Here is a 23,574-nt window from a genome sequence, read left to right as displayed (position 1 = left end):
ACGCTAGGAGCCCACACAGTGACGGGAGACATCGGAGGGACGGGGTGGGATGGGAGAAGCGGGGCTGACCCCCAGCTGTCCAAGCTGCCCCACGGGAGGCCGGGCCGAGAAGCTCCCCAACACACACACCTGCCTTCACTCCCAGAGCCCAGGGGAGAGAGAACAGGCCTTGGCATATTCCAGGGATGTGCCCCATGGCCCTTGTTTGGGCCTCCATGCTAGGGAGGGCCAAGGGTGGGCAGGAAGGGACCCCGAATGGGGTTCAATTCCAATAATATTTGGAAAACACCCTCCTTCACTTGCATGACCTTAGTCACTTTCTGTCCCGAGAAACGGGCCACCTCGAATTTGTTCATAAACCTGAAAACTAGAGGCTATGCCTCGGGATTAACATTGTCTAAATGAGAGAAGGAGGAGAGGAAGTCCCCAGTGATCTGGGGTTGCAGAGAAGCTGTGAAGGTGACTTTTCTAGGACTCTTTAAACTCAGGACTCCTTAAACTTGTTTTCTTTGCAGTTCAGTCAGCCTGGAGGCAGAGGGATGAAGAATTTGACATCTATAACCCCAGCCCCTCAAAGTGGCAAGATCAGCCCTCTCCCAGCGAAAGGTCACATCTCCAGGGACAGGGAGCTCACTCTCTTTTGCCCTTGCCTTTGCTAGATGCCTCTGATGGCAGGGGATTTGGAGTGTGAGATTCTGGGTCCCCCGCCCTCCACCTGGTCACTGCAGACCCCAGCAAAGAAGAAGATGGGGCGCCAGAACGGAGTACACTTTTACACAGAGCCCCAGAGCCTTCCTGGCTAAGTCTGGGAACTCTTCCTGGGGAGACAGATTTCACGGATGAGACTGTGCTCTGAAATGGTCCCACTGTGCTCTGGGCGGCACCGGGAAGGTGGAGGCGGCGTGGGGAGGAGGAGGCAGCGTTCTGAGCCGGTGTGATGAAGGTACATCTGGCCTCGGCACTGCCGGGTCCCGTCAACAGCCCTGGCATGGTGCCTTCCTCCTTGGCACTTTCCACGCCGGATTATGGTTCAGCCAGACTTCCTGTGCAGGCCTAGCGAGTCCTGAGCCCTGGGGAGGGCAGGAGGAGGGGGCTAAGCCCCAGGGCTACTGTCTGGTGGACAAGCAAGATGTTTATTCAGTGGAGGAGAAAGAGGAGGCTGAGGGCTGAAGCTGCTGGTGCCCTGGCCTTTCCTTCCTGCCTTCCCCTCTCCACTCCACACACGCAGAGCACTGCACTGGAGTCATGGGCCCAGGACATCAGCACCAAAGGACCCGAGGACAGACACACACACACACACACACACACACACACACGCACACGCACACTCAACAAGGGGACCCCGGCAGACAAGGCTGTGTTCACTTTTCTGATATCACCTTCCTACACACACACACACACACACACACACACACACGCACACACACACACACAGCCTTTGTGTTTTAAAGTCAATTAACCCTGGCAAAACACAGAGTTAAAGAAGTGGCTCTAGTCCAAGCGCGTCACAGCAGCCGCCGGTGCCAAGATGGAGAATCGGCCCAGAGAAGGAAGGAGGGGGTGGCTGGCGGCAGGGACGGGGCCTGCAGGGTGGGGTTGCCAGGTTTGTGATGTGGCACCTCTGGGGTGAACAGCCAGGGCCTTGATCTTGGATGCTGTCCTGGGAGGCTGCAAGGACAAAGGACATGCCTCCCTGGACTAAGGAGCCAGGCTCTGGGGCCCCATGCAGAGACAGAACAGGAGAGTGGACAGATGGACAGATGGACTCCTAGAGGGAGTCTGAGGCCTCCCCAGGACCTTGCCATTCGAAGTGTGGTTTATGGACGGCGGCATGACATGGAGGCTTCTCAGAAATGCAGAATCTCGGGTCCAACCCAGACCTACCGAATCAGAGCCTGGACATCCATTTACATATTCAAGCTCTGGAGGCCTTTCTCTGGGAGCTTCCTGGACCCTGGATGGGGGTTTCCTTGTGGACATGGCATGGATGCCAGCATCACTCTTGGTGGATTCCACTCCTCAGTCTGCAAGGCACCTTGTGAGGTCAGCCCAGCCATCTCCCAGACTACAGGTATGGCTACTCCTATGGTCTCCCAGGGGGATTTATCCATTTATTTCACATTTGTTTCCTGTGGCACCATGCTAGGCATTTGAGATATAGATAATAAGCAAAAAACAGACATGGTCCCTGCTCTCTTGAAGTTTTCAGGTTTATGGGACTGACAGATAAGGCTTTTCTGAAGGAGTGTCGCTTGAGCTTTGAAGAGATGACCTTGGTGAGAAGGGGAGAGAAACCTATTCCAGGCAGAGAGAACAGCATAAGCAAAGGCCCTGAGTTAAGATGGAGCATGGCTGGTTAGAGGAACTAAAGATCAGTATGGCTGGAGAGGCGGAGGGTGGGAAGGACCATTGTATCAGATAAGACTGAGTGTAAAAGTCTCCGGTAAGCCAGAGTTCCCCGGTGCCTGCCATACCCCTTGATGGTCTCAGAGAATCCTAGAATGTCAGAAATGGAAAGAACCTTGGGCTTCATCCAGGCCAATGCTGGAACCTGGCTTCAAGCCCCAGCTCCATTATAAGTTGACTGTAAATGTGACCCTTGGATCATGGGTTTCTCATCTGAAGAGTGTTGGGGATGCCTAGGCTGGGAGTAACTCATGTAAGACTCCTCTGAGGAGTTACTTCAGTTAGGACACATGTTAGGCTGCTATTAAAAAAAAGAGACCCCAAAATATAGTGGCTTAAACAAGAAACAATTTTATTTCTCTCTCATGTAAAAGTCTGAGTAGATGATATAGAGTTAACATGGCAGCTCAGTGGTGGCAGAAAGTCAGGCGTCTTCTACCTTGGTGCTCTGCCACCATCAACATATAGCTTCATATGGTCCAAAATGGATGCTCCAGCTCCTGCCATCACATTTTCACCCTTCTTTTAAAGGCATGACCCAGATGTTGCACCAGGATCTTCTGCTCATATCTCATTGGCCAGAAATTAGTCATGTAGCCACACCTAGCTACAAGAGAGTCTGGGAAATGTAGTCTTTGGCTAGGCAGCCATGTGCCCAGGTAAAACTTCTATTACTGTGTAAGAATGGGAGAAGGAATACTGAAGGGCCACAGAGGGTGACCCAGAGTCTAAAGATAGAGTTGGAGCCAGGGAACCCAGCCAGGTGTCTCCAGGATTCTCCTCTTGGCCTTGAGCTGCCCTGGCCTCCTGGAGTTCATCAAGGCCAAGCTCCATCCTGCCCCACAATCCTCCCCCATTTCTACCAACTTCAGGAAATCCAGGCAGCCTGTGGAGGCTTTGGTAGTGTAGGGTTACAGGCATGGAAGGCGGGCCAGCCCTTGCCTGTCCCCACCGCATCACACGGCACACTGATTCTAGGAGGGCTTCTGGCAGCCTGGTAGGACAGGCTCAGGAAGAGGTAGGTTTCCACTCCTCACACACGTAGGAGGCTACTCCTTCTGCCCTTGAAGCGGCAGGAGAGGCCAATCTGGGGAGGGCGGTGGGCCAGCTGTGTTTCCATTACTGCTCCTGAGTCAGGACTGGGGTGGTCCCACAGCCAGGTAAACAGCTGGCAGCAGCAGCTAGAGTGGCTAAGGAGAGCTTTCCCACAAGACTGTCTGACCCTAAGAAGGCCAAAACCAACACCAGCAGATTCCCAAGGCTGCATCCCGCCCACTGCCTGGGCTACACAACACAGCTGGCTGCTGGCAATGGCTCCCGCTCTGGGCCTCTGCTCTCCACTCTTGTCTTTTCTGAGCGGGACTAGAGACGGTATGTAAAGCAGGGGTTACAGGAGACCGGGGCTTCTCAGCCTTGGCACTGACATTTTGGGCTGGATGATTCTTTGTCGTGGGGGCTGCCCCTCCACATCATAGGATGTGTGGCAGCATCCCTGGTCTCCACCCACTAGGTGTCAGTAGCACCGATCCCCTCCCCGGCTGCAGATGTTTCCTGGGGGAGCGGGGAAATCTCAGCCCTGGTTGAGAATCACTGGTATGGATTGAAAAGGTCCTGATTTACCAAAGGAAGAAGTCAGGAATGGATGGAGAGAGTGAGGGAGAGAGAAAGAATGGGGGGGAAAAGAAAAGACAGAAACAGGGTGAGAGGGGGAAAAAGAAGGAAGAAGCGATACTGAGAATAAGAAAATGAGATAAAAAGAGAAAAGAAATAAAAGGAGCAGGACTTCCCTGGCAGGCCAGTGGTTAAGACTCCACGCGTCCGTGCTTCCACTGCAGGGGGCAGGGGTTCGTTCCCTGGTCAGGGAACTAAGATCCCGCATGCCACGCAGTACTGCCAAAAAAAAAAAAGAGAGAGAGAGAGAGAAATAAAAAGATCAAAAGAGGGAAGTTTAGAGAGACGGAGTGAGGGCCAAACCCTGGAAGGCAGGGGGAGCAAGCAGGCAGGCAGACCCCTAGGGCAGTGCTGGAGTCTGGAGATATAACTGGGTAAAGGGGCCATGTCAGAATTGGTCAAAATCGAGGTCCTGGCTTCCCCGCTCCCTAGGAGCTAGACCACAGAGCAGAGCTTTTAAGGGTTGAGCTTCTCCCAGGTCTCTGGCCGTTCTGCTTTCTTAGTGGGGCTGGAATTTGGATGTGGGATCTCTTCAAAGTTTCTCTAAGCCTCAATTTTTACCTCTAGAGGATGGGCCATTGCTGATGAGAAAGCACGAAGGACTGACTACTTTTTATCTCTGCAGTCTCCTAAACCCCACTAAGATGATCACGATGAGGCATAGCCCACAAGGACAAGAAGAGTGAAGATGTAGAATAGTCAGCAAGATTCTGGAAGCTGAAAAGGGATGAACAGTTACTTAGTCTGGCAGAAGTTGTACCTTAACTCTCTGGGGTGGGAGGATGGGCAGAATGATAGTAAGAAGGCTGCTTCAAGCTGTGGGCACCTTGAATGTCTCAGCACTTGGAAATGCCAGATCCCTCTAAGAGGGGTGGTGTTGGGGGTGGGGCTGAAGAGGACTGGTTGGAAGTGGGTTAAGAAGCAGTGATAGGGAGTTCCCTGGTGGTCCAGTGGTTAAGACTCCGTGCTACCAATACAGGGGGCCCGGGTGTCATCCCTGGTCGGGGAACTAGATCGCACAAGCTGCAGCTAAGAGCCCGCATGCCGCAACAAAAAGAGCCCGCATGCCACAGTTAAGAGAGCCCGCATGCTGCAACTAAAAATCCTGCATGCCGCAACTATGACCCGGTGCAGTCAAATAAATAAATAAATACTTTTAAAAAAAGAAGAAGAAGAAGAAGAAGCAGTGATAACCCCAGATCCCCTCCCACTTCTTGCACAGCTAGGCACTGCCTTCCCCACCCTGGCAGAAAATGGGCTGGTTTACCAACAGAGAGGATTACACAGCTGAGGCAGAGGATTAAATGCAAGTCTGAACACCAAACGGTAAGTTTCCATGAGCCCTTTCCCATTTAGCATCAGAACATTGGAAACAGGTTTATAGCCCCCAGCAGATTCCAGGGATTCTCTCTAGGGAAACTGTCCAAAGAGAAGAGTCCTACAGATATTGGCATTTAAAGGTTTTCTCAATGAAAAAGTCAGCTTTTTCACCAAATCCTTTAGGCACAAGCTCTGCTCAGATAATCAGAGCCTTAGTCTTAAATATGAATAGACAACGACGGATCACAGGGAGGTGCAAGAGAGATGTCACTATGAAAAAGAGAGCCAGAATAAGCAAATAAGAAAAAAACAAAAACAAAAAACGAAACTCAGAGATGATGCAGAAGCAGAATCTTTTTTTGCCTCTTTGAGATAATTAATATTCTCAGAGATAAGAAAAATACTGCAACCTTTGAAACAAGAATAAGATGCTATAAGAAAGTAACATTCACTGAATAAGAAATAGCTATTGAAAATTAAATATGATAGCAACCTATGTAGCATTCTTGCAAAAAATATTTAACCTGTATTTTACCATGATCTAACTTCCAGTCTCCTGTAATACAGCAGGTAGGGGGATAAAATTAAATGACATTATGAGGAAACAATCAGACAAACACAGAATGTAGGGCATTCTACAAGACAACTTGCCTAGATCCTTAAAATGTCAATATTGTAGGAGAAACAAAAAGATAAAAAAGACTTTATACATGTTAAATAGACTAAGGAGGGAAATCCCTGGAGGTCCAGTGGTTAGGACTCAGCGCTTTCACTGCCGAGGACCAGGGTTCAATCCGTGGTCAGGGAACTAACATCCCACAAGCCACACGGCGTGGCCAAAAAAAACAAAACAATGCAAAACAAAAACCACTAAGGAGACCTACCAACCAAAGGAAGTTAAGATAGGATCCTAGTTCAAATAGACCAGCTATAAAAGAAAAATTGGACACAATTGGGGAAATTTGAATATGGACAGGATATTAAAGATATTAGGGGATTATTGTTAATTTTCTTGGGGGTGATAATGGTGGTGTGATTATGTAACAGAATGTCCTTAATTTTAGAATCTGCAGGTTAAAGTATTTAAAAATCAAGTATAATATGGTCTACAAATTTCTTTCAAATAGCTTTGCCAAAATATACAGGCAGTTCATAGACAATATATAATAACAGTTCTTCACTCTAGTCCTACACTGTCTAATACAGTAGCTACTTTTCACATGTAGCTTCTAAGCACTTGACATCATCTGGATTGAGATACACTGTGAGTATAAAATACACACTAAATTTCAAAGACTTAATACAACAGAAAAAATGAAAAAATCTCATTAATAATTTTTATATTGATGACATGTAGAATTGGTATTTTGAAATAAGTAAAATATTAAAGTTATTTTTTAAACTGTTTTAATGTGGCTACTATAAAGTTTACAATTACATATGTGGCTCACATTATATTTCTATTGTACAGCACTGACCTAGGTAGGGAAAAGAATGTTAAGTATACTATTTTTTTCAACCGTACTGTATATTTGCAATTCTCTTAATAAAAACTTAGAAAGAAAAAGAAATGAAATAAAAATAGAGACTTTCTTTTTAATCAATAGGAGGGTTGGAGTCAAAGTTTAAAAATCCTTTTGAAAGTAGGATAAGATGATAAAAGTAAAGATTAGAAAATCAGAGAACCAATCCAAGAGGCCTCATTCAAAAAGATAGAACATAATAAGCACAGAAAGGAACCAAAGGGCATGAGCTTCTAGATTAAAGGGGAGCCTGAGGACTCAGCACTGTGAATGAAAAGATACACCAACTGATGCACTGGGGAATAAAGAGATTCTAAAAAGTTTCCAGAGAGAAAAAAAAATATTGGTCACATTTAAGGACCCAGGAATTAGAATATCACTAAACTTCTCCACAACCACCCAGGAAGCTAGAAGACAAAGGAGAAAAACTCTCAAAATTCCAAAGGAAAAAATTTTCAACCTAGAATTAGATACCCAGCCAAACTATCAATCAAGATGAAGGTAGAATAAAGATATTTTTAGACGTACAGGGTCTCATATTTTTTACCTCCCTTGCACCATTCCTCAGAATGCTATTGAAGGATGTGCTCTATCAACCAAGAAAGTAAACAAAGACAGAAGGCATTGGATTCAGAAAACAAGGGGTCTGATGTAGGAAGAAGGCAAAGGGAATTCCTAATCAATGGTGAAGGGACACTTCAGGATGTGAGCTGCCCTAGAGAGCAACCATCCAGCCAGGAGCAGAAAATGTTTGGCTCTGAAAGCAGTTCACCAAGAAAAAAAAAAAAAAAATGGGACTGAGAGACTATTCTTCTGAGAGAAGTTTTACAATTATAGCAGGGAGTTTGGGAGTTAATTAGTGACACAGACATACAAAGTTAAGCAAACAAAAAACATGAAAAACAAAATGTCACGCAAGAAAAAAAGTGTACCCAAGTACATTATGAATATTTACATAGTTATGATAGTGTTAACATCGAGTTGAGATCTATTTTGGGTGATAGGGAAAGAAGTATATGTGTTGGGGATGGAATGGAGCTAATCGTCATCTTTTGTAGTAGGAAGATAATCTATACTAACTAAAGTAGGATAACAAAAATAATGATGGGATTTTATAAACAGCTATATGTTATTTAAAGAAGTAGAAGAAAAATAGGAAGAAGTAGATGGAAAGTCTAAAAGAAGTTGCCTCTGGGGACTGGGAATGGGGAAGGGTGAGGCAGGCAATTGCTGTTTTCCGTTAGTCTGTGTAGTATTATTTGACTTTTATTAAAAGTATTTATATACATATATCACTTTGCTAAAAATAAAAATTGAATTAAAAGATAAAAAGAAAATCCAGGTCATCCAGGGCAGGCCTAGTGACTGCCCAGAACTGAAGGTCATTTCAGGTGTCACTGCCTGGCAGCTGCCTACGTCAGCAACTCCGGACATGGCTAGAGGGAGCCTTTTTGGAGAAACGTTATCCTGCCTACCCCCATGACTCATAGGCTCCCATTGTTTCCACACCCCTGCCACTTTCCCGCCATGGGGATGTGTGCGCTGATGTTGGGGGTGGGTACCGAGGGAACTTTCTTGTGCTCTTTGTTTACTGTGGGCCCCACTCCCAACCCCAGGGGTACAGGCTTCCTTGCCAGGGACCAGGTGTCAGGCAAGGGGCACTGGGTGCCAAGAAAGAGAAAAAACAATCTTAAAATACCTCTCTGCCCACCCATTTCGGAAATTCAGAATCATGTGGTTGAGTAGGACATGTGAGATCAACTTGCCAACATCTCCAAGAGGTGGACACCAACCCTTGGCTTGAGCACTTTGAATGACAGGGAACTCAATGCTTCAGAGGGACACTGTTAAGGGTTGGGGGCAAAGTAAGGGGCACATAAGGGTCTTTGGTGCCTACAGGCTTTTGCATGAGCCATTCTTCATGCCTATATTGGTCAAGGCCCTTTGAGTGTCAAAGAACCCACTAGTTCTAAAGGTTCAATGAAGGGATACAGGTGAGGTTCAATGAAAGGATACAGCTCTCAGCGGAAACAGAACCTGCCCAGTCCCCATCTCTGCCTCTCTCTCCAGATGTCTGCTCTATCCTCCTGCTTCTCTCTGCATACTTCCTTCCTCTGCCTACTGTCTGGCTCACACATGACCCCAATGCCTGCCACCACTCCCAAGCCTCCATGACTTCCAGATTCAGCTCCCCACAGCTCACTGTCTAAGTCCTTTGATATACTAATTTCAAATACCTAGCCAGGTCATCTCATTGGTTCATCTTTTTTTTTTTTTTTTTTTTAAGGATTTTATTTATTTTTTATTTTTTTGGCTGCACTGGCTCTTCATTGCTACGCGCGGGCTTTCTCTAGTGGCGGCCAGCGGGGGCTACTCTTCGTTGCGGTGCGTGGGCTTCTCATTGTGGTGGCCTCTCTTGTTGCAGAGCACAGGCTCTAGGCGTGCAGGCTTCAGTAGTTGTGGCACACAAGCTCAGTAGTTGTGGCTTGTGGGCTCTAGAGCACGGGCTCAGTAGTTGTGGCACACGGGCTTAGTAGCTCTGCAGCATGTGGGATCTTCCCGGACCAGGGATCGAACCCGTGTCCCCTGCATTGGCAGGCGGATTCTTAACCACTGCACCACCGGGGAAGTCCTCATTGGTTCATCTTGGTTCAGGTTTCCTCTCCTAGCCCAATCAGCTTTACCAAGGTGAGTCACATGGTTCAAAGATGGCTACCTGGTCTGTCCATCTTCAGGAAGAACAGTGGGTAGGGAAGGCATCTCAAATGTATCCATCACACTCACCACCTTTCTCTCCCCCCTACCCTGCATTCATCCAAGGATGCCTTCAGCAAATTCTTACCAATTACCTTCAGAAAGAGCACTGGGGGGTTGAAGATGGAGGAACCAGGCTCAGATTTGTGACTTTGGGCAAAGCACTGCCCATCTATGGGTCTCAGTTCCCTCCTGAGCCCCTAACATGAGGGGGGCTATGGTTCAACTAGATCAGAGGTTCTCAACCCTGGGAAAACATTATAATCATCTAGAGAGTTTTTAAATAAAATTCTGATAGCTGGCCTCACCTCCCTCCCTCCACAAATATTCTGATTTCATTGGTTGGAGTAAGATCTGGGTAACATACTTTTGAAAGGGCCCCAGTGGTTCTAATACACAACCAGGGTTGAGAGCCATTGGATTAGAATCTAATCATTAGATTATCACTAATAGTCAATGGCTAAAATGGTACTGGGCTTACAATAAGTGCTCAATAGATTCTCCCTGAAGGAATGAATTCCCTTCAGCTGTAACATTCTGTTCTGAGTTGAGAGGTAGGTTTGGGGGTACTGGGGGGGCTCCAGTGGGACTCAAAGAGTTTGCTCAGAACAAGGGACAGAAAGACACTGGAGGGAGGGTCACTGCCAGTTAAGGAGGAATCTCAGGAGTGGTCCTTTGGAGACAGACCAAGCTGGATCCTCTGACTCACTTGGTACCTACCGCTGCTGTTGGGGCCCAGAGGCTGGAGGGCTGCCTGCGGTGGGGATGAGATCTTGGGGAATCTGAAGGCCAGCCGAGCTCTAGGACCTTGGGCAAGTCAAAGAACCACAAGATTTTCCATGCAAAACAGGAACTTAGAGTTCTCCTTCACTAGGCTGATGAGAGGATTAAGGGAGACAAAGGATTGAAGTGTAAACAATTATTCACATGAGGCTTAATCTCAGGTAAATCTCAGGTTATCACTGCCTAAAATCACCCAGAGGGAGCTGTAGAGAGGGGGCACTAGATTGTCAGGTTCTGACCTGGAAAATGACAGCTGTCCAGTCAAAGTTCTCCCTGGAACTTCAGCACGTTACTGTCAAGCCATTTCCTAGGGTGAACGGAAGGACAATAATGTACCTGCCACCCCTACGGACAGTAACATGGAGGGAGGCCCCGGGCCTCACATGTTAACCTTGGAGGCAGGTTATGGTTCCCAGTTTTCCTGAGAAATAACAGAAGCCCAGACAGGTTAAGTGACTTGCCCGAGGTCAGGCAGCTAGGAGAGGGCTGGGCCTGGAATTTGAGGCAGCCCAAGAGCAGCCCCTATCCTGCCCTCTCGTTGGGAAGATGGGACAGACACCTGTGAAACATCTAGAAAACAAGCCAGCAGCCCCAAATGTGAAGTTACCTGCCAGGTGGAGAAGAGCAGAGCAGAAAACCTGGGAGAGGCAGGGACGGCTAAGAGCATCTTTCTAGAAGGTTAGTGTAGAACCAGGCCAGCCAGTGGTGGAGGGGCATCAAGAAATGGCTTCTCATTAACTGCCATCTTGGGCTGCTTCTCCTGGGATGGCAGGTCAGGGTTTCTGGGGTTACATGGTAAGAACCAGAGCCCACTTTAGCTAGCTCATGGAAAGAAATGTTTGTGGTCAGGATTCAGCAGGTGATGCCAAGGGGATCCAGAGGTAGGACCAGTATTTCCTTATAGAGAGTCTGGAGCTGGGGGCTTAGAAAGCTGTCTTCTCTGTAGTGTTCGTTCTTCTCTCTTTCTGTCTGTGTCTTTCTGTGTCCCTCAGTCCCTCTTTCTCTGTCTCTGTCTGACTTCATGTTACGCGTGTCCACACCACACACACCCCACATACATGCTCCTCTGCCTTTCTCTGTGCATCTGCTCCATTCTCCTCTCTCTACTGTCTGACTTCTATGTGAGCATACTTTCTGCTCCCCCATAATTGTGGTGGCGGCCATGAAAGTGCACCCCGCGGACCTCCAACTACAAGGAGGAAATTGACCAATGACCCCAGCTGCTGCCTCTGAAATCCATCACCAAGTCTGTTCCCAGATCATGGGCTGCTGCAGCCAGTGACTGAGCAGAGCAGGGTACCAAGGTGGGTCCATTTCCCGGAGACCTGGGACTCACCCGAGCCTAGCCTAACCTCCCACAGCCTGCAGGGCCGTCTAGGTTGCTTCACCCAACCTCCCCTCCCTCTCAGTCACTCAGGATGGGACTTGCATCTTGGTCAGATGGTGCTTCCAGCACCATCCAGCACATCTCACAGGTGTTTCCCCTAACATAGTCCTTTCCAGCTTAATCCAGCCGTGGCATCTGCTTCTTGGAGAACCTGGATTAACACACAGCAGTTCCAGGTGGGTCATGACGGACCCCCCACTCCAACCCTACTGACTCTCCTTCCACCTCCTGTTACCAACACACACACTGAGGATGGGTGTGGAATCAAACAAAGGAAGAGAAGTCTTTTCCCTGGGTCCCCTTGTCAAGTCCCAGCACAGAGCCTGTCCCAAAGCAAGTGGTCACTAAAAAGTGGTGATCATTAGAGGGACAGCCCTACACGTGGCTCACAAGGGGGCCAGACCGCGGCTGGCTTACTGAGGATTGCTCCTGGGAGGATTCTGAGGTGGGGCCGGGGCACTGGACCTCTGCAGCATCCACTTTTGACTGGGACCCTGGACATCCTGCGTGGAGTCACCTCCTCCCCTGCACTAGGGGCGAGGAATTTTTGGAAGGCCTTAGACTCCTTCCTGTGTTGTTTTGACTCAGGCACACATCCTGTGTATCAACGGTGTTTTTGCTCAGCGATACGCTCTCTGCAGCCTTAGTCTGGATCCCAACACCCCCAATAGCCCTGATCCAGTTACCAGACCTAGTGTATGCCAAGAGGGTCTCCCCTTTAGTTATAAGGACACCCAGGGGATGAGGACTTTGCTGAAACCACAGTGCGGTTGAGAGAGTGTAAGGCACCTCCTGGACTAGGCTTTGGGCAGTCGGAGAACTCCAGCTGAAGGCAGATATGCCTTCTACACAAGGCCTCTGCTCCCCTTTCTGCCTCCAGTTTGGAGTGTGACCCTTGGGTGTACCCTTCCGTGTACATACATGGGGCAGGTACCTGTGTCACCTGCCCACCCACTACCCTCACAGTCAGCTCCCACGGCCTTGGATCTTCACCCCTACTCAGCAATGGTCTGAGGGGCCCACGGGATTGCAAGGGACACTTTAGGAATTATGTTCCCCCTGAAACCCAGACATTGCTGGCTCCTCTCCAAGATGGGCAAAACCTCACTGCCTCCCACCCCGCCCCTGCCCAGTCCACACGGCGCGTCCAGAAGATCAGTGCTGCGATGATGTGCTGGTAAATGTTTAACATCTGGCCCTCTGCAGAGAGGAGAGCCCTGATTTATAGTGTTTGCTCATTTCTGTGGTGTAAATACTTCCACTATGGCTATTTTAAGCTACAACGTGATGGCACAAAAATGAAGTTGGGAAGAGAAACGCAGTAGCATACCATTATGTAATATTTCCACCGCGCACCTCCAATGGATGTCAGTAACCTCAAAAGCTTGAAGAGTAGTAACATGTAAAGTAATTAGGAAATGATGAGTTTTGAGTATGTTTTACCTTCGCTCTTCATACAGTTTAAGTGTATGGTTATATAATTTAATTTTTAAGATAGTCAGCTTGTAAAATTTCTGAAACTTTAACCGCTGGCTCTCATGAGCGGGATGAACGGGCCCCAGACCCCTGGGTCAGAACCTTTCCCCTGGAGTGAACTGTTGAGGGTGGGAATGTGAGCGGGTAGAGAGACAGAGAGAGGGCCTGACTGGCTGACTGGCTGGTGGGTAACTGTCTGCTCCTCATTTCCCTTCCTCCTCAGTCACCAGCATCAGGTGTTCTAGGCGGCCTACGAGAGACTCAACAAGTACGTGTCGGGGACTTCCCTGGCGGTCCAGTGGTTAAGACTCCGTGCTTCCATTGCAGGGGGTACGGGTTCAATCCCTGGTTGGGGAACTAAGATCCTGCAAGCCCCGTGGTGTGGCATTAAAAAAAAAAAAAAAGTACATGTTGTTTGAATTGAATACAGTATAATGTCACCACCCCAGACACAGCAGCTCAGCTGGCCAGAGCCACAGGTGACGGAATCTAAGAATGAGAAGGAAGTTTTCCATAACTGGAGGTAAACAGATTTCAACGCAGAATATAAACACAGGCAGGGAGGGATTGGCAGGAGATGCCAGAAACACAGAACAGAACTGCCCTCTGAGATCTCCAGCCAGGCATTTCCAGAACCTGGGTATTTCTGGATTTTACCCCAGATCTGCTAAGTCAGAATCTCTTGAGAACAGAGCTCAGGAATCCCCTGGTGACTGCTGGGTAGTTACCACAGGGCTGGGATCCGCTGATTGCTTCACCTCACTGGTCCTGCAGAGGACAGGTAGCTGGGAGCTGCAGCCAGGGTACCTTCTTTGGGCCCCCTGGCCCTGGAGCAGGAAAGCCCTGCTCTGGCAAGCTTATGTGGTAGTTACTAGCACAGGCTCTGGGGTCTCAGGTTTGAACCCAGGCTCTGCTTCTAGCTGTGTGACTTTGGGCAAGTTAACATGCCCACTCTGTGCCTCAGCTTCCAAAGGGCGATAATAATACTGACTTCACAGTGTGGTGGGGATTAAATGAGATCTGAGGTCATGGGCAGTAAGCATCCTGTAAATGGCTGAGGTGGCTTATTTAAGGCACAGGGCTAGATGGTGGCAGACCCCAGGCCTATGAGTACTGTTCAGACATAGCAGAGAGGACCAGAGACCCTAAAGTAGAAGAGACTTTGATATCTTAAGGTAAGAAACTCTGATCTTGCTTAAGGTAGGGAGCTCCTGGTAAGGAGTTTCTGCACCTTCAAAGAGGTTGGGTCTCAGGGCAGTAGGTGCTGTTTGTGTCCATGTCCCAATCCCTTGGCCCGCTTCGGGTGCCAGTGCGGCTATAGTGGACAGTCCTGTACATGCTGCCCGAGCCCCTCCCCAGGGGTGCCTCTCTGCGTTTGCACCCCAGAACTTTCTCCAAAACCCGGCAGAAGGTCTCTTAGCCCCAGGGCAAGCCCAGCCAGTGTTCCCGTCGGCTATCATTGCATAACAAACCACCCCAAAACTTAGAGGCTTAGAATAACACCAATCTTGTATTTGCTCATGATTCTGAGATTTGGGGGATGGCTGGGCTCTTCATGTGGCCTCAGCTGGGGCTGGAATGTCCCAGATGGCTCCTCGGCTGGGCAGATCCCCTCCAGGGCATGAGTCTCCAGGTACTTGGATTTCTTGCCTTGCAGCTGGCTTCCCCGAGAGCACAAAAGTGGAAGCTGCCAGCCCTCTTAACACAGAAGGTCACTTCCAGGGTATTCTATTGATCAAAACAGGCCCAGGGCCAGCCCATGTGCAAGGGAATGGACTCCACCTCTTGTACGGGGAGTGGCAAGGTCACTTTGCCAAGGAGAGTGTGGGATGGTGGCGTCTTTGGACAGTACAGTCTGCCACATCCAGCCTGTATAGGAGGGAGGTGGGGATTAATGTCCGTGGGGCCATCCTTAACCAACGAGGGTGGGAACTGGTGGATAAACGCAGGTCTCCTGTCCTTCAAAGGGACAATTCTGAGGTATATTCGACAGGCTCTTCAGAGGGGTCCCAGCAGGATTGAGCCCCAACTACCCACAGTGGAACCAGCTCAACGAGGCCCCCTTAATTGCCTTGTGCTCTTTCCCCATCTTTATCTCCCTCTACCTCTCTGCTACTTCCTCCAGCCATCTCCCAGTTCTGGTCTTAGGCCTTGCTCTCCTGGGCAACCAAACCAAAACACTCAGTTTCCTCATTTGGAAAAAAAACCCTTAAATCGGGCTATAAAGTATTGCACCTGGCTGCCAGACTGATGAGTGATCCCACAGGAATGGAGGTGAAAGGGCTTTGTAAACTGGGCGGCCCCGAAACCGAGGTGAGTGGTCACTGTGAGCAGAGGTATTCCCGAGGGAAGCACGGGGACTTGGGGGCTGAAGGGGTGGGACACCCAGGCCCCTGTCATCAGGGGGTGGTGACCAGAAGGAACGCTGCCGCCGTGGAGGCGATGAGAGGTGAGGACAGAGAGGTGTGGGGAAACGGGAAAGGGGGTGCAGACAGAGGGGCTTCCTGGAGTGTGCAGAAGTAAGGAGCGCTGCGTCCCTGCCCTGCCTACCAGGTTCAGGTGACTCGGCACAATCAGGTGACTCACTGGGCCAACAAAGCCTGTGACAAGGTCCCTCAAGATCATCCACCCGGTTTCGCAGGGACTCGCCCTCGTGGAATAAACCTCACCTCCTGATTTGGCCTCTTCCCGGGAGGAGAGGGACTGAATTACAATGAGAAGTTCCAGGATTCCGGTTCACTTGCCCTCCATTCAGTAAACATTGAAAAGCTGAGCCCTTTTCCACGCTGGCCAGCTTGTGGTCTGGATCCAAGGTGAACAAGCCACGCCCTGCTCTCTCAGAGGCTCCAGACCCAGAGACAGCAGACTTGAACAGCATCGAAGCAGCCGGCTTGCTGAGGGACGGGCTCTGGGCCTGGTGAGGGACATCTGACCCAGAATCCGGGAGGGGGGTGGGCAGTAACTGTGGAACTCTTCCCGGAGAAGCTGATGTCCACCTTTAATCCCAACAGGTCTTAGAACTCAGCTAGGAGAGAGGAAGGGCATTCCAGATGGAGGAAACAGCATGGGCGGCCTGGCTCATTTGGGAAACTTCACTGTGTCTGGAGCCCAGAGAGGTGGGGGAGTAGGGGTGGGGGGCAGATGAGGTTGAAGAGGGAGACGGCCCCAGGAGAGCAGTGGGAGCCCCGGAGGAGTTTAAAGCAGGAGATAAAGGGGGTCAGATTTGAGTCTGGGCTCCAGCCTGCTGGTAGCAGTGATGGCCAGGTGGAGACCAGCTCAGGGGCTCATTCATTCATTCAACAAGGGCTCAACCAGGCATCAGGCCCTGTGCTGCTGCGGGGGTCCAGGTGAGGAGCTGTAGTGGCCTGGATGGTGGCCAGGATGGAGAGAAGGGGCAGAGATTCTGGGGAGGCACTCTCACTGTGTTACACAAACACATCCTGGCAATTCCCAAACTGGCATCTGGTTCCTGGACCAGCTGTGTATGAATTTGGAAACTGGGGACCTGTTATTTCAGGGGTGGACAGCTGATTGGCAGGGCTGAGCCCAAGCCTCAGGGGCCCCCAGAGAGGCAGCCATTCCTGGAGACCCACCCAGGGCAGCGCAGCCCAGCCTGCCTCCTTTCTCCCCCTGCCTTTGCCCCAGGCTCCAGAAAGCTTCCCCGCAATGGTGGCTGAGGATAACCTTTCCAGCAAGGGGATGAAACATCCCGGTTTCTTTTCCTAAGTGACTCCTGCAGGATCACACAGGAGCCAGAGGCCCAGCTGGGACCCAGAGTTTGTGCTTATTTCCATTTCTGTGCTCCTCTCCCTCTCAGATTGCAGGCTCTTTGGGCGTAGGAACTGTCTCCTCCATGTGACTGTGGGTTTTCTGAGGGTGTCTCCCCCAACAGATCAGGAGCATTCCGGACGGTAGAAGGAAGAACGGAAATGCAAGTCAGGTAAGCTGTTTTGCTGCCATTTAATAGTTGTCTGAATTTGTGAAAAATCCTGTATTTGCCTCAGTCTCCTCATTTGTAAAATGGGGTTAATGATAACACTACCTGTTGTGAGGATTAAAAGACATAAGATAGAAGAGACATTAAAAGAGCCTTGGGGGTATGGACAGGACAGAAATACCAAGCACAGACCATGAAAAACAGCCGGAAATGAGAGCAAAGGGAACCAAACTGTAGGCTCCATGAATAGGATTTCTCTTCATGTTACACGCTGTAGTTTTCCAGGTGCCTGGGACAGAGCCTGGTCCATGGTAGGTGCTTGGTGAACATTAGTTGAAGGAATGAATGGAGAGTCCAGGTGGCGATGGTGGAGAGCAGGGTGCCAACTCACCACCAGGGTGGGAAGGCTTCCAGGAGGGGGCAGGGGAGGGCCCAGGCCTGGAGGGCTGCTGGGAGTAGGCGTGTCTGCCTCAGAACTCATGAAACTCTGGGGGTTCAAACAATACACCCCCGTAGTTCTGACCGGGTTATGAATCTGGTGTCAACAGTGGGATTTCCCTACCAGGGTCCTTTCCCTCGACTTCTAAATCACTTCCTCCACCCGCCATCCCCCAACAGCTCATGGGCACAGTGGCAGTGACAGGAGAGTTCACGCCCCTCCACACACGGTACCCCTCCTCTGCTCTTGATCACTCAGGAATCCCTCCTGGGCTCCACCCTCTGCTCCAGCTGCTGTCCCACCCTGTTTCCAGACCTTTCACTCAGAAAGCTCACCACTTACCTTAGGCGCAGTGGACCAAAACCACACCTTAACCCCAGCCTTCCCTGCTTGTATCATCTATGAGCAACTCTGCGAAGCTGTGCCTGGTCAAGTTGTACTCTGAGCTTTCATCTCCTTCAGAGCAAAGGGGGCCAAAAGCCCTGTGCCACGGGGGGTGCTCCAAGCCGCCTGTCAGAGGGCTTTGTGAGAAGGCCAAGTGCCAAAGTAGTAAATAGAATTGTTACCTTGAGGCTGGAAGGGGCTAAAGCAAAACCAGAGAAGTTTGAACCTGTGTGTGTGTGTGTGTGTGTGTGTGTGTGTGTGTGTGTGTGTGTGAGTGAGTGAGAGAGAGAGAGAGAGAGAGAGAGAGAGAAAAAGAGAGAGAAAGTGGAGAGATGTTTTGGCAAAGGGATGGATGGTATCAAGTCATTACAGAACCCGTTGATATTTTAAACACATATGATCCTTTACAAACGCAGCCACACCCTCATGAAAAATGTGCTTCATTCCTGAAATCACAGAACTGTAAATTTTTCCCAGCAGACTGAAGATTTTAACCAATGTCCTGTGTGGTGTGGGAAGGGGACCCTGACACTGCTGTGGAAGAGGCCAATCTCTAAACCATTGAGGCCACAAAGTCTGACAAATCTTCCTCTTAAATGGATGCATATGGGCCCAGCTGAACCTGTCCACTCTTCTTTCACGTCCTTTCCAGCCCACAGTGCCCACCCATCGAGCTCAGAAGGCCTGATCTCCGGGGTCCTTCCCTGGCCCACCTTCCTGAACACAGAGGCCCTCTCAGGGGACGCCAGACGTGCCACAACAGAGCAGGTGATTGTTAGCTGGTCATGGGGGCTGCGTGGGTTTGAACCCAGGCTCACCATCTATGGAGATCTTGCCTAAGTCACCTCTCTGTGCCCATTTCCTCGCCTATAAAATGGGGATGTAATACCCATCTCACAGGGCTATTGCAAGATCAAATGAGTCCATTCACATATTATTGAGCATAAAGTGTGTAGAACAGGGTCTGGCAGACTGGCGACATGAGCTGCTAGCCACGGTCCCCCCACTCCTCTCCCCTGTCCTCATTCCAACCTGTTAACTGTCACCTCCTCCAAGAAGCCCGCCCTGACCACATCTTAAGTAGCCTGCCCCTTCTCCACCTCCCCACCTCTTTCATTTTTTTGTCCCTTCCAGACCACCCCAGTTCTCCCCTTGACCCTCAGGCTGTCCTCAGTCCTCCCAGACTGCCCCCCCATCTTGCCCACAGCCCCTCTCCCCACCCCCCAATAGCACACATCAGACTGGCTTGTCCATCTCATGTTTTATTGTAAAAATGTTAAAATAAATTACATTTGACATCATTGCCAGTATGTACATACAGTGTGTGTGATTGCAGGACAGCCAGCAACACCCCAGCCAAGTGGGGTCAGGAAAACTAAGACGAGCTCGTTAAAACATTTCACAGAAAAACAGAAGGCCGCTCCTTCCCACCCTGATGCTGGGCCATCATACCCCTGGGTTATAGGCTAAGTGGGGATGGGTGGGGGTCTGGCCCTCTTTGGCCCTGCAGTATTGGGGAGGGGGTTGAGAGGCAGAGAGGGTGTCTGGGTGGCACCTCCTGCCCAGCATCTGGTCGCCTGCGACCAATGCCCCTCCCCAACTCTGACACCATGACCTTGGCTGAGGTCACCGAAAAAGGCCCAACTGGGTTGGGGGATAGGAGAGTGAACACCGGACGTCCCGATCCTTGGGGCCCCACTCTTGCACCTTTTCTCCCCTCTGGCTCTGAAGCCAATGAGATTAAAAAATCAGCAATTCATTTAAAAAATAACAAAACAAAACATGCAGGGCAGAGTGGGCTGGCCCAAGGGTGCACCTCACGAAGAACCCAAGAACTCTGCCAGCCCCTCACCAGAAACAGTCCGTCTGCAGTTTCACATTATATTTTTCTCCTCCCATTGCAAGTCCTTTCTTTCTTACACAGACAGACAGACAGACAGACACAGACACACACACACACCAAACAGCAGCTGGAGGGAGGAGGTTGATTCACATATTTGGACATTCCCCACTTGTGAGCCAAGAGTGATCTGGGGAGCGGTGAGGTCACGGGACGGAAGGGTGGAGGCAGGATGAGCCGGAGCTGAGCCCACTCCTGCAGCTCCCCGGCCGCCAGCTCCAGGAGCCCCAGCCTCTCTTTCTGCCACCACTTCCCGGGAGGCAGAAGCCCGCGCCTGCCATTGCTTGGCCAAAGGGTGTCTGGGACAGGGAAGCAGACTCTGGGCTGGGCTCCATCCCAGTAAGTCCACAGAAGGGCTGGGATGCTGGGCCACACTTGGGACTTACTCTGGGTCCCCCGTAACAGGAGTGTTTCAGCACCTGCCCGTTAGCTCCCCGTCCCCGGATGGCCTCCTCCCTACTGAGGTCTGCAGTAGGGGCGACAGACAGGCAGACGAGGCGGGACTGGGGGACGGTTAAACACGTGCCCCAGGCGGGGCCCCACTACTGCTGAGGTGCTGAAGTGCCCAGCCCCCAACCCCACCAGGGTCTTACACCACCCTCACCCTCTCTCTGAAATGCCTGGCTCAGCGCTGGGCGCACAGGAACCTGTTAATACTGGTGAACTCAAACGGCCGAGGCCCCCGACCTAAGAGAACCGTGAGACAGTCGTAACCGAATGACTGGGCATCGACCCACGCAGGCGCAGGCCTCCCCGGGATCGGTCCCGCCAGCCCACGTGTCCGTGAACCACCAGGTCCCCCAACCGTGCTCAGGACAGACGCCTCCCGCTGCCGGGGTACCCGTCCCGCTGATGAACAGAGGGCCCTGTCCTGGGTGCGCCATGTCTGACCGGTAGCATCTAGCTGCAGGGGATGAAGGTGAGGAAGGCCCCTGGCCCCCTACTCCCAGTTCCAGGGCCACCCCCCACCAGGGGCCAGGGGCCCAGCCACAGTAGGACGCCCCAGGTTGAGGAGAAGAGAAGCCATGGAAGGTGGGGCGGGGAGCCGGCCCCGCCTCACGTGCCTTTGGGGCAGTTTGCCTTGTTGTACTCGTTCATAAGCTGTTCGTAAGGCACGGAGAGCTCGGACTCGGTGCTGGTGAAGGTGGACTCATCCGACGAGGGGAACTCGCCCAGGTTCAGGGGCACCTCGGCCGCGGCCCCCTCCTGGGGCCTCTCCTCCCCAGCCAGGTTGTCCTCCAGGGAGGACTTGGAGGTGTCCTCGTCCGAGAGGCCGGCCTCCTCGCTCACGAAGGTGATGTTGACGTTCTGGAAGATGAGCGGGTGGTAGTCCTGGGCGTCCCACGGCTCGCCCTCCTCGCTAATGCGGTCCAGCTGGTTAATGAACACCTCAGAGGCGGGGGAGCCCTCCTCGGGGGGCCCCGCCCCGGCCTCCTCGCCAGGGGGCCGAGACATGTGGCCTTTGCTCCTCAGCGTCTGGGACACCTCTTCCAAGCTGGGCACCCGGTTCTTGGAGTAGACCACCAAGGGGGTCAGGGAGGTGGGCAGGGCTGTCAGCCCACCCCCCTGGGGCCCCAGGCTCGGCCCTGGGACCCGCTCCCCACCCCCGCCCGTCTTCATTGCCTTCTTCCCGATCTGCTTGATGAGATCGTTGTAAGTCTCCTCCTTTTTCGACAGAAAACTGAAGATGTTGACGTCCTTGGACGCCGCACCCCCTGCCACCTGCAGGGCCTTCCTGGAGTGTGGGGAGCTCTCGAAGGACTCCTTCCGGCGCCGCCGCCGCTTCTTAATGGCCTTGTGCACCTCCACAAACATGCTCACCTTCCAGTTGACAAACAGGGAGAGCCAGGCCAGTCCCAGGTAGATCCAGAGCTCCACGAAGTAGCGGTACAGGGCGTGGTAGTTGGCGCTGGGGTTCACACCTGAGGATGGGTCAGGAAGCCCAGAGGGTCAGAAAAGGGCCAGCAGGGACCCAGAAACACACAAAGGCCAAAAGCCGTGTCACCTGAAAGTGGACACAGCGCGAGAACACGGAACACCGATGCAGATGCACCAAGAAAGAAAGGAGGCCTGTGCTAGAAGCCGGACACCCCATCGTCCTGAGAACCCTGGCCTGGTCACTCGTGTGCCTGTCCCAGACCCCAGCCTGAGCTTCCTCAACTATCAAAAGTCAGGAGAGTGGCTCCCTGAGCCTGGTGGGGTTGTGGGAGCTTCAAGGGGGAGGGGCTCTGGGGAGGCTGGTGATGGAGCAAGCACTCAGGTCAGGAACTAAGCCATGAATGTTGGCCTTTCAATGATTCACCGACACTGACACTTGGCTGCTTTGTGTACTTTCTGGGTGTACGTGTTACAGTTCAGTTAAAACCTGGATAGAAATTAAGTGACAGGGCAGCTGGCATCCTCCTGCTGGGGATGGACTCACTAATTTAACACAAGTGAGGCTGAGAGTTGGGCCTGGGATGTCCAAGAGCACTGGTCCTGGCAGGAAATATCCTGGACAGCCTTGATTCTCCTTCTGGTGACGTCTGGCCTGCCTCCTGACTTCCTGTATCTACCCTCCTCCTACTGGTTCCTCCTATGGCCTGGAGGGCTCTGCCCTCTCCACACCCCCACTTCTGTGGCCAGGCTCCAGACACCTGCTCCAGGGAGCCCTCCCAGGTCACCCTGCACAGCTCTGGTCACTCCCCTTCCCTCCAGGATCACGGAGATTTCACTTTACACTTCCAGGCAGGTCGATCCATAGTATTACGTATCCTGTGTCCCCCTTCCTGCCCTGAGACTGGGAGAAACTTGGAAAAGGAACTGGAGGAAGGGGGCCACTTCCAGAGTGGGGCTCCCTTAGAGCAAGGACTATAAACCCCTCGTCAGGCTGGAGGGGGTCTGAAGGCAGGGGCTGTCTCCCTTGCAGCCAGTAGGTGCTGTCAATCTTGCTCAGGACTCCGGTCATAAGCAGGTTGTGATGACAACCAGGGCGCACTCATATAGCCGGGCCCTACCCACTGCACTCATGAATAGCAACTCATTTGATTGTCCAAAACCCTGTGAGGTACGCACCGTTACTTTTTTTTTTAAACCAATTTTACAGATGGGGAAACTGAGGCAGCGGTTTGGTGTCTTGCTGGAGCTGAGAAAGTATGATTAAACACCCTTCTGTGCTTCCCTGATACGAGGGCTCCTCCTTAGCCTGCTCTGGGCCCCAACAGCTAGACAATGGCAGGGTTGTGCCTCCGTCTAAATTTATCTCCCAAGACAGCAGGCTCAGATCTGCCAGGGTCAGTGGAGTGTTCAGGCCTCTCTTTCCTGCTTCTCCCACCCACTCAGCCGCCCCCTCCCAGCATTCCGAGTCTCCCCTTACAATGGGGGCAGGAGGGTAGTGACCTGGCCCTGGCCCTAGGAAGGGGGAGGGGAGAGATCGGAGGTCCTGGAGCAGAGGTGGAGGTCAGCTGGGCAGGGCAGCAGGCACTGAGGCAGCAGCCACTGGGTCAGTGCAGCCAAACGGGGTGTCAGGAAGATTAAGAACCCAGATGCTGTGCAGGCCACAGGCACAAGGACATGAGTGGCTGGAGCCGACAGACAAAGGGGCCAAAGAATCTT

At 51.5% G+C, this 23,574-nt stretch overlaps 1 protein-coding gene and 1 long non-coding RNA gene across 4 annotated transcripts in view; one reads left to right on the top strand and one right to left on the bottom strand.

The window, feature by feature from the left end:
- Positions 1-15,542: 15,542 nt before the first annotated feature.
- Positions 15,543-19,327, top strand: LOC132374715 (uncharacterized). Of its 2 annotated transcripts, none has more exons than XR_009505744.1 (3): positions 15,543-15,633; positions 17,138-17,260; positions 18,561-19,327. It is a non-coding gene; the product is annotated as an uncharacterized LOC132374715 (long non-coding RNA). The 2 variants fall into 2 exon arrangements; XR_009505743.1 differs by lacking the exon at positions 15,543-15,633 and adding an exon at positions 16,192-16,237.
- Positions 19,327-23,574, bottom strand: part of KCNK5 (potassium two pore domain channel subfamily K member 5) — a 37,012-nt gene continuing 32,764 nt past the window's right edge. For both annotated transcript variants that reach the window (XM_059938767.1, XM_059938768.1), the window contains one exon: positions 19,327-21,902. In XM_059938767.1, the coding sequence (XP_059794750.1) occupies positions 21,037-21,902 (866 nt within the window). In that variant the 3' untranslated portion in view covers positions 19,327-21,036. The remainder of the gene's footprint in view (positions 21,903-23,574) is intronic.

Source organism: Balaenoptera ricei, chromosome 11 (assembly GCF_028023285.1).
Source record: "Balaenoptera ricei isolate mBalRic1 chromosome 11, mBalRic1.hap2, whole genome shotgun sequence".
In the NCBI taxonomy this organism is placed as follows: Eukaryota; Metazoa; Chordata; class Mammalia; order Artiodactyla; family Balaenopteridae; genus Balaenoptera; species Balaenoptera ricei.
This window is presented reverse-complemented; position numbering and strand designations above follow the sequence as displayed.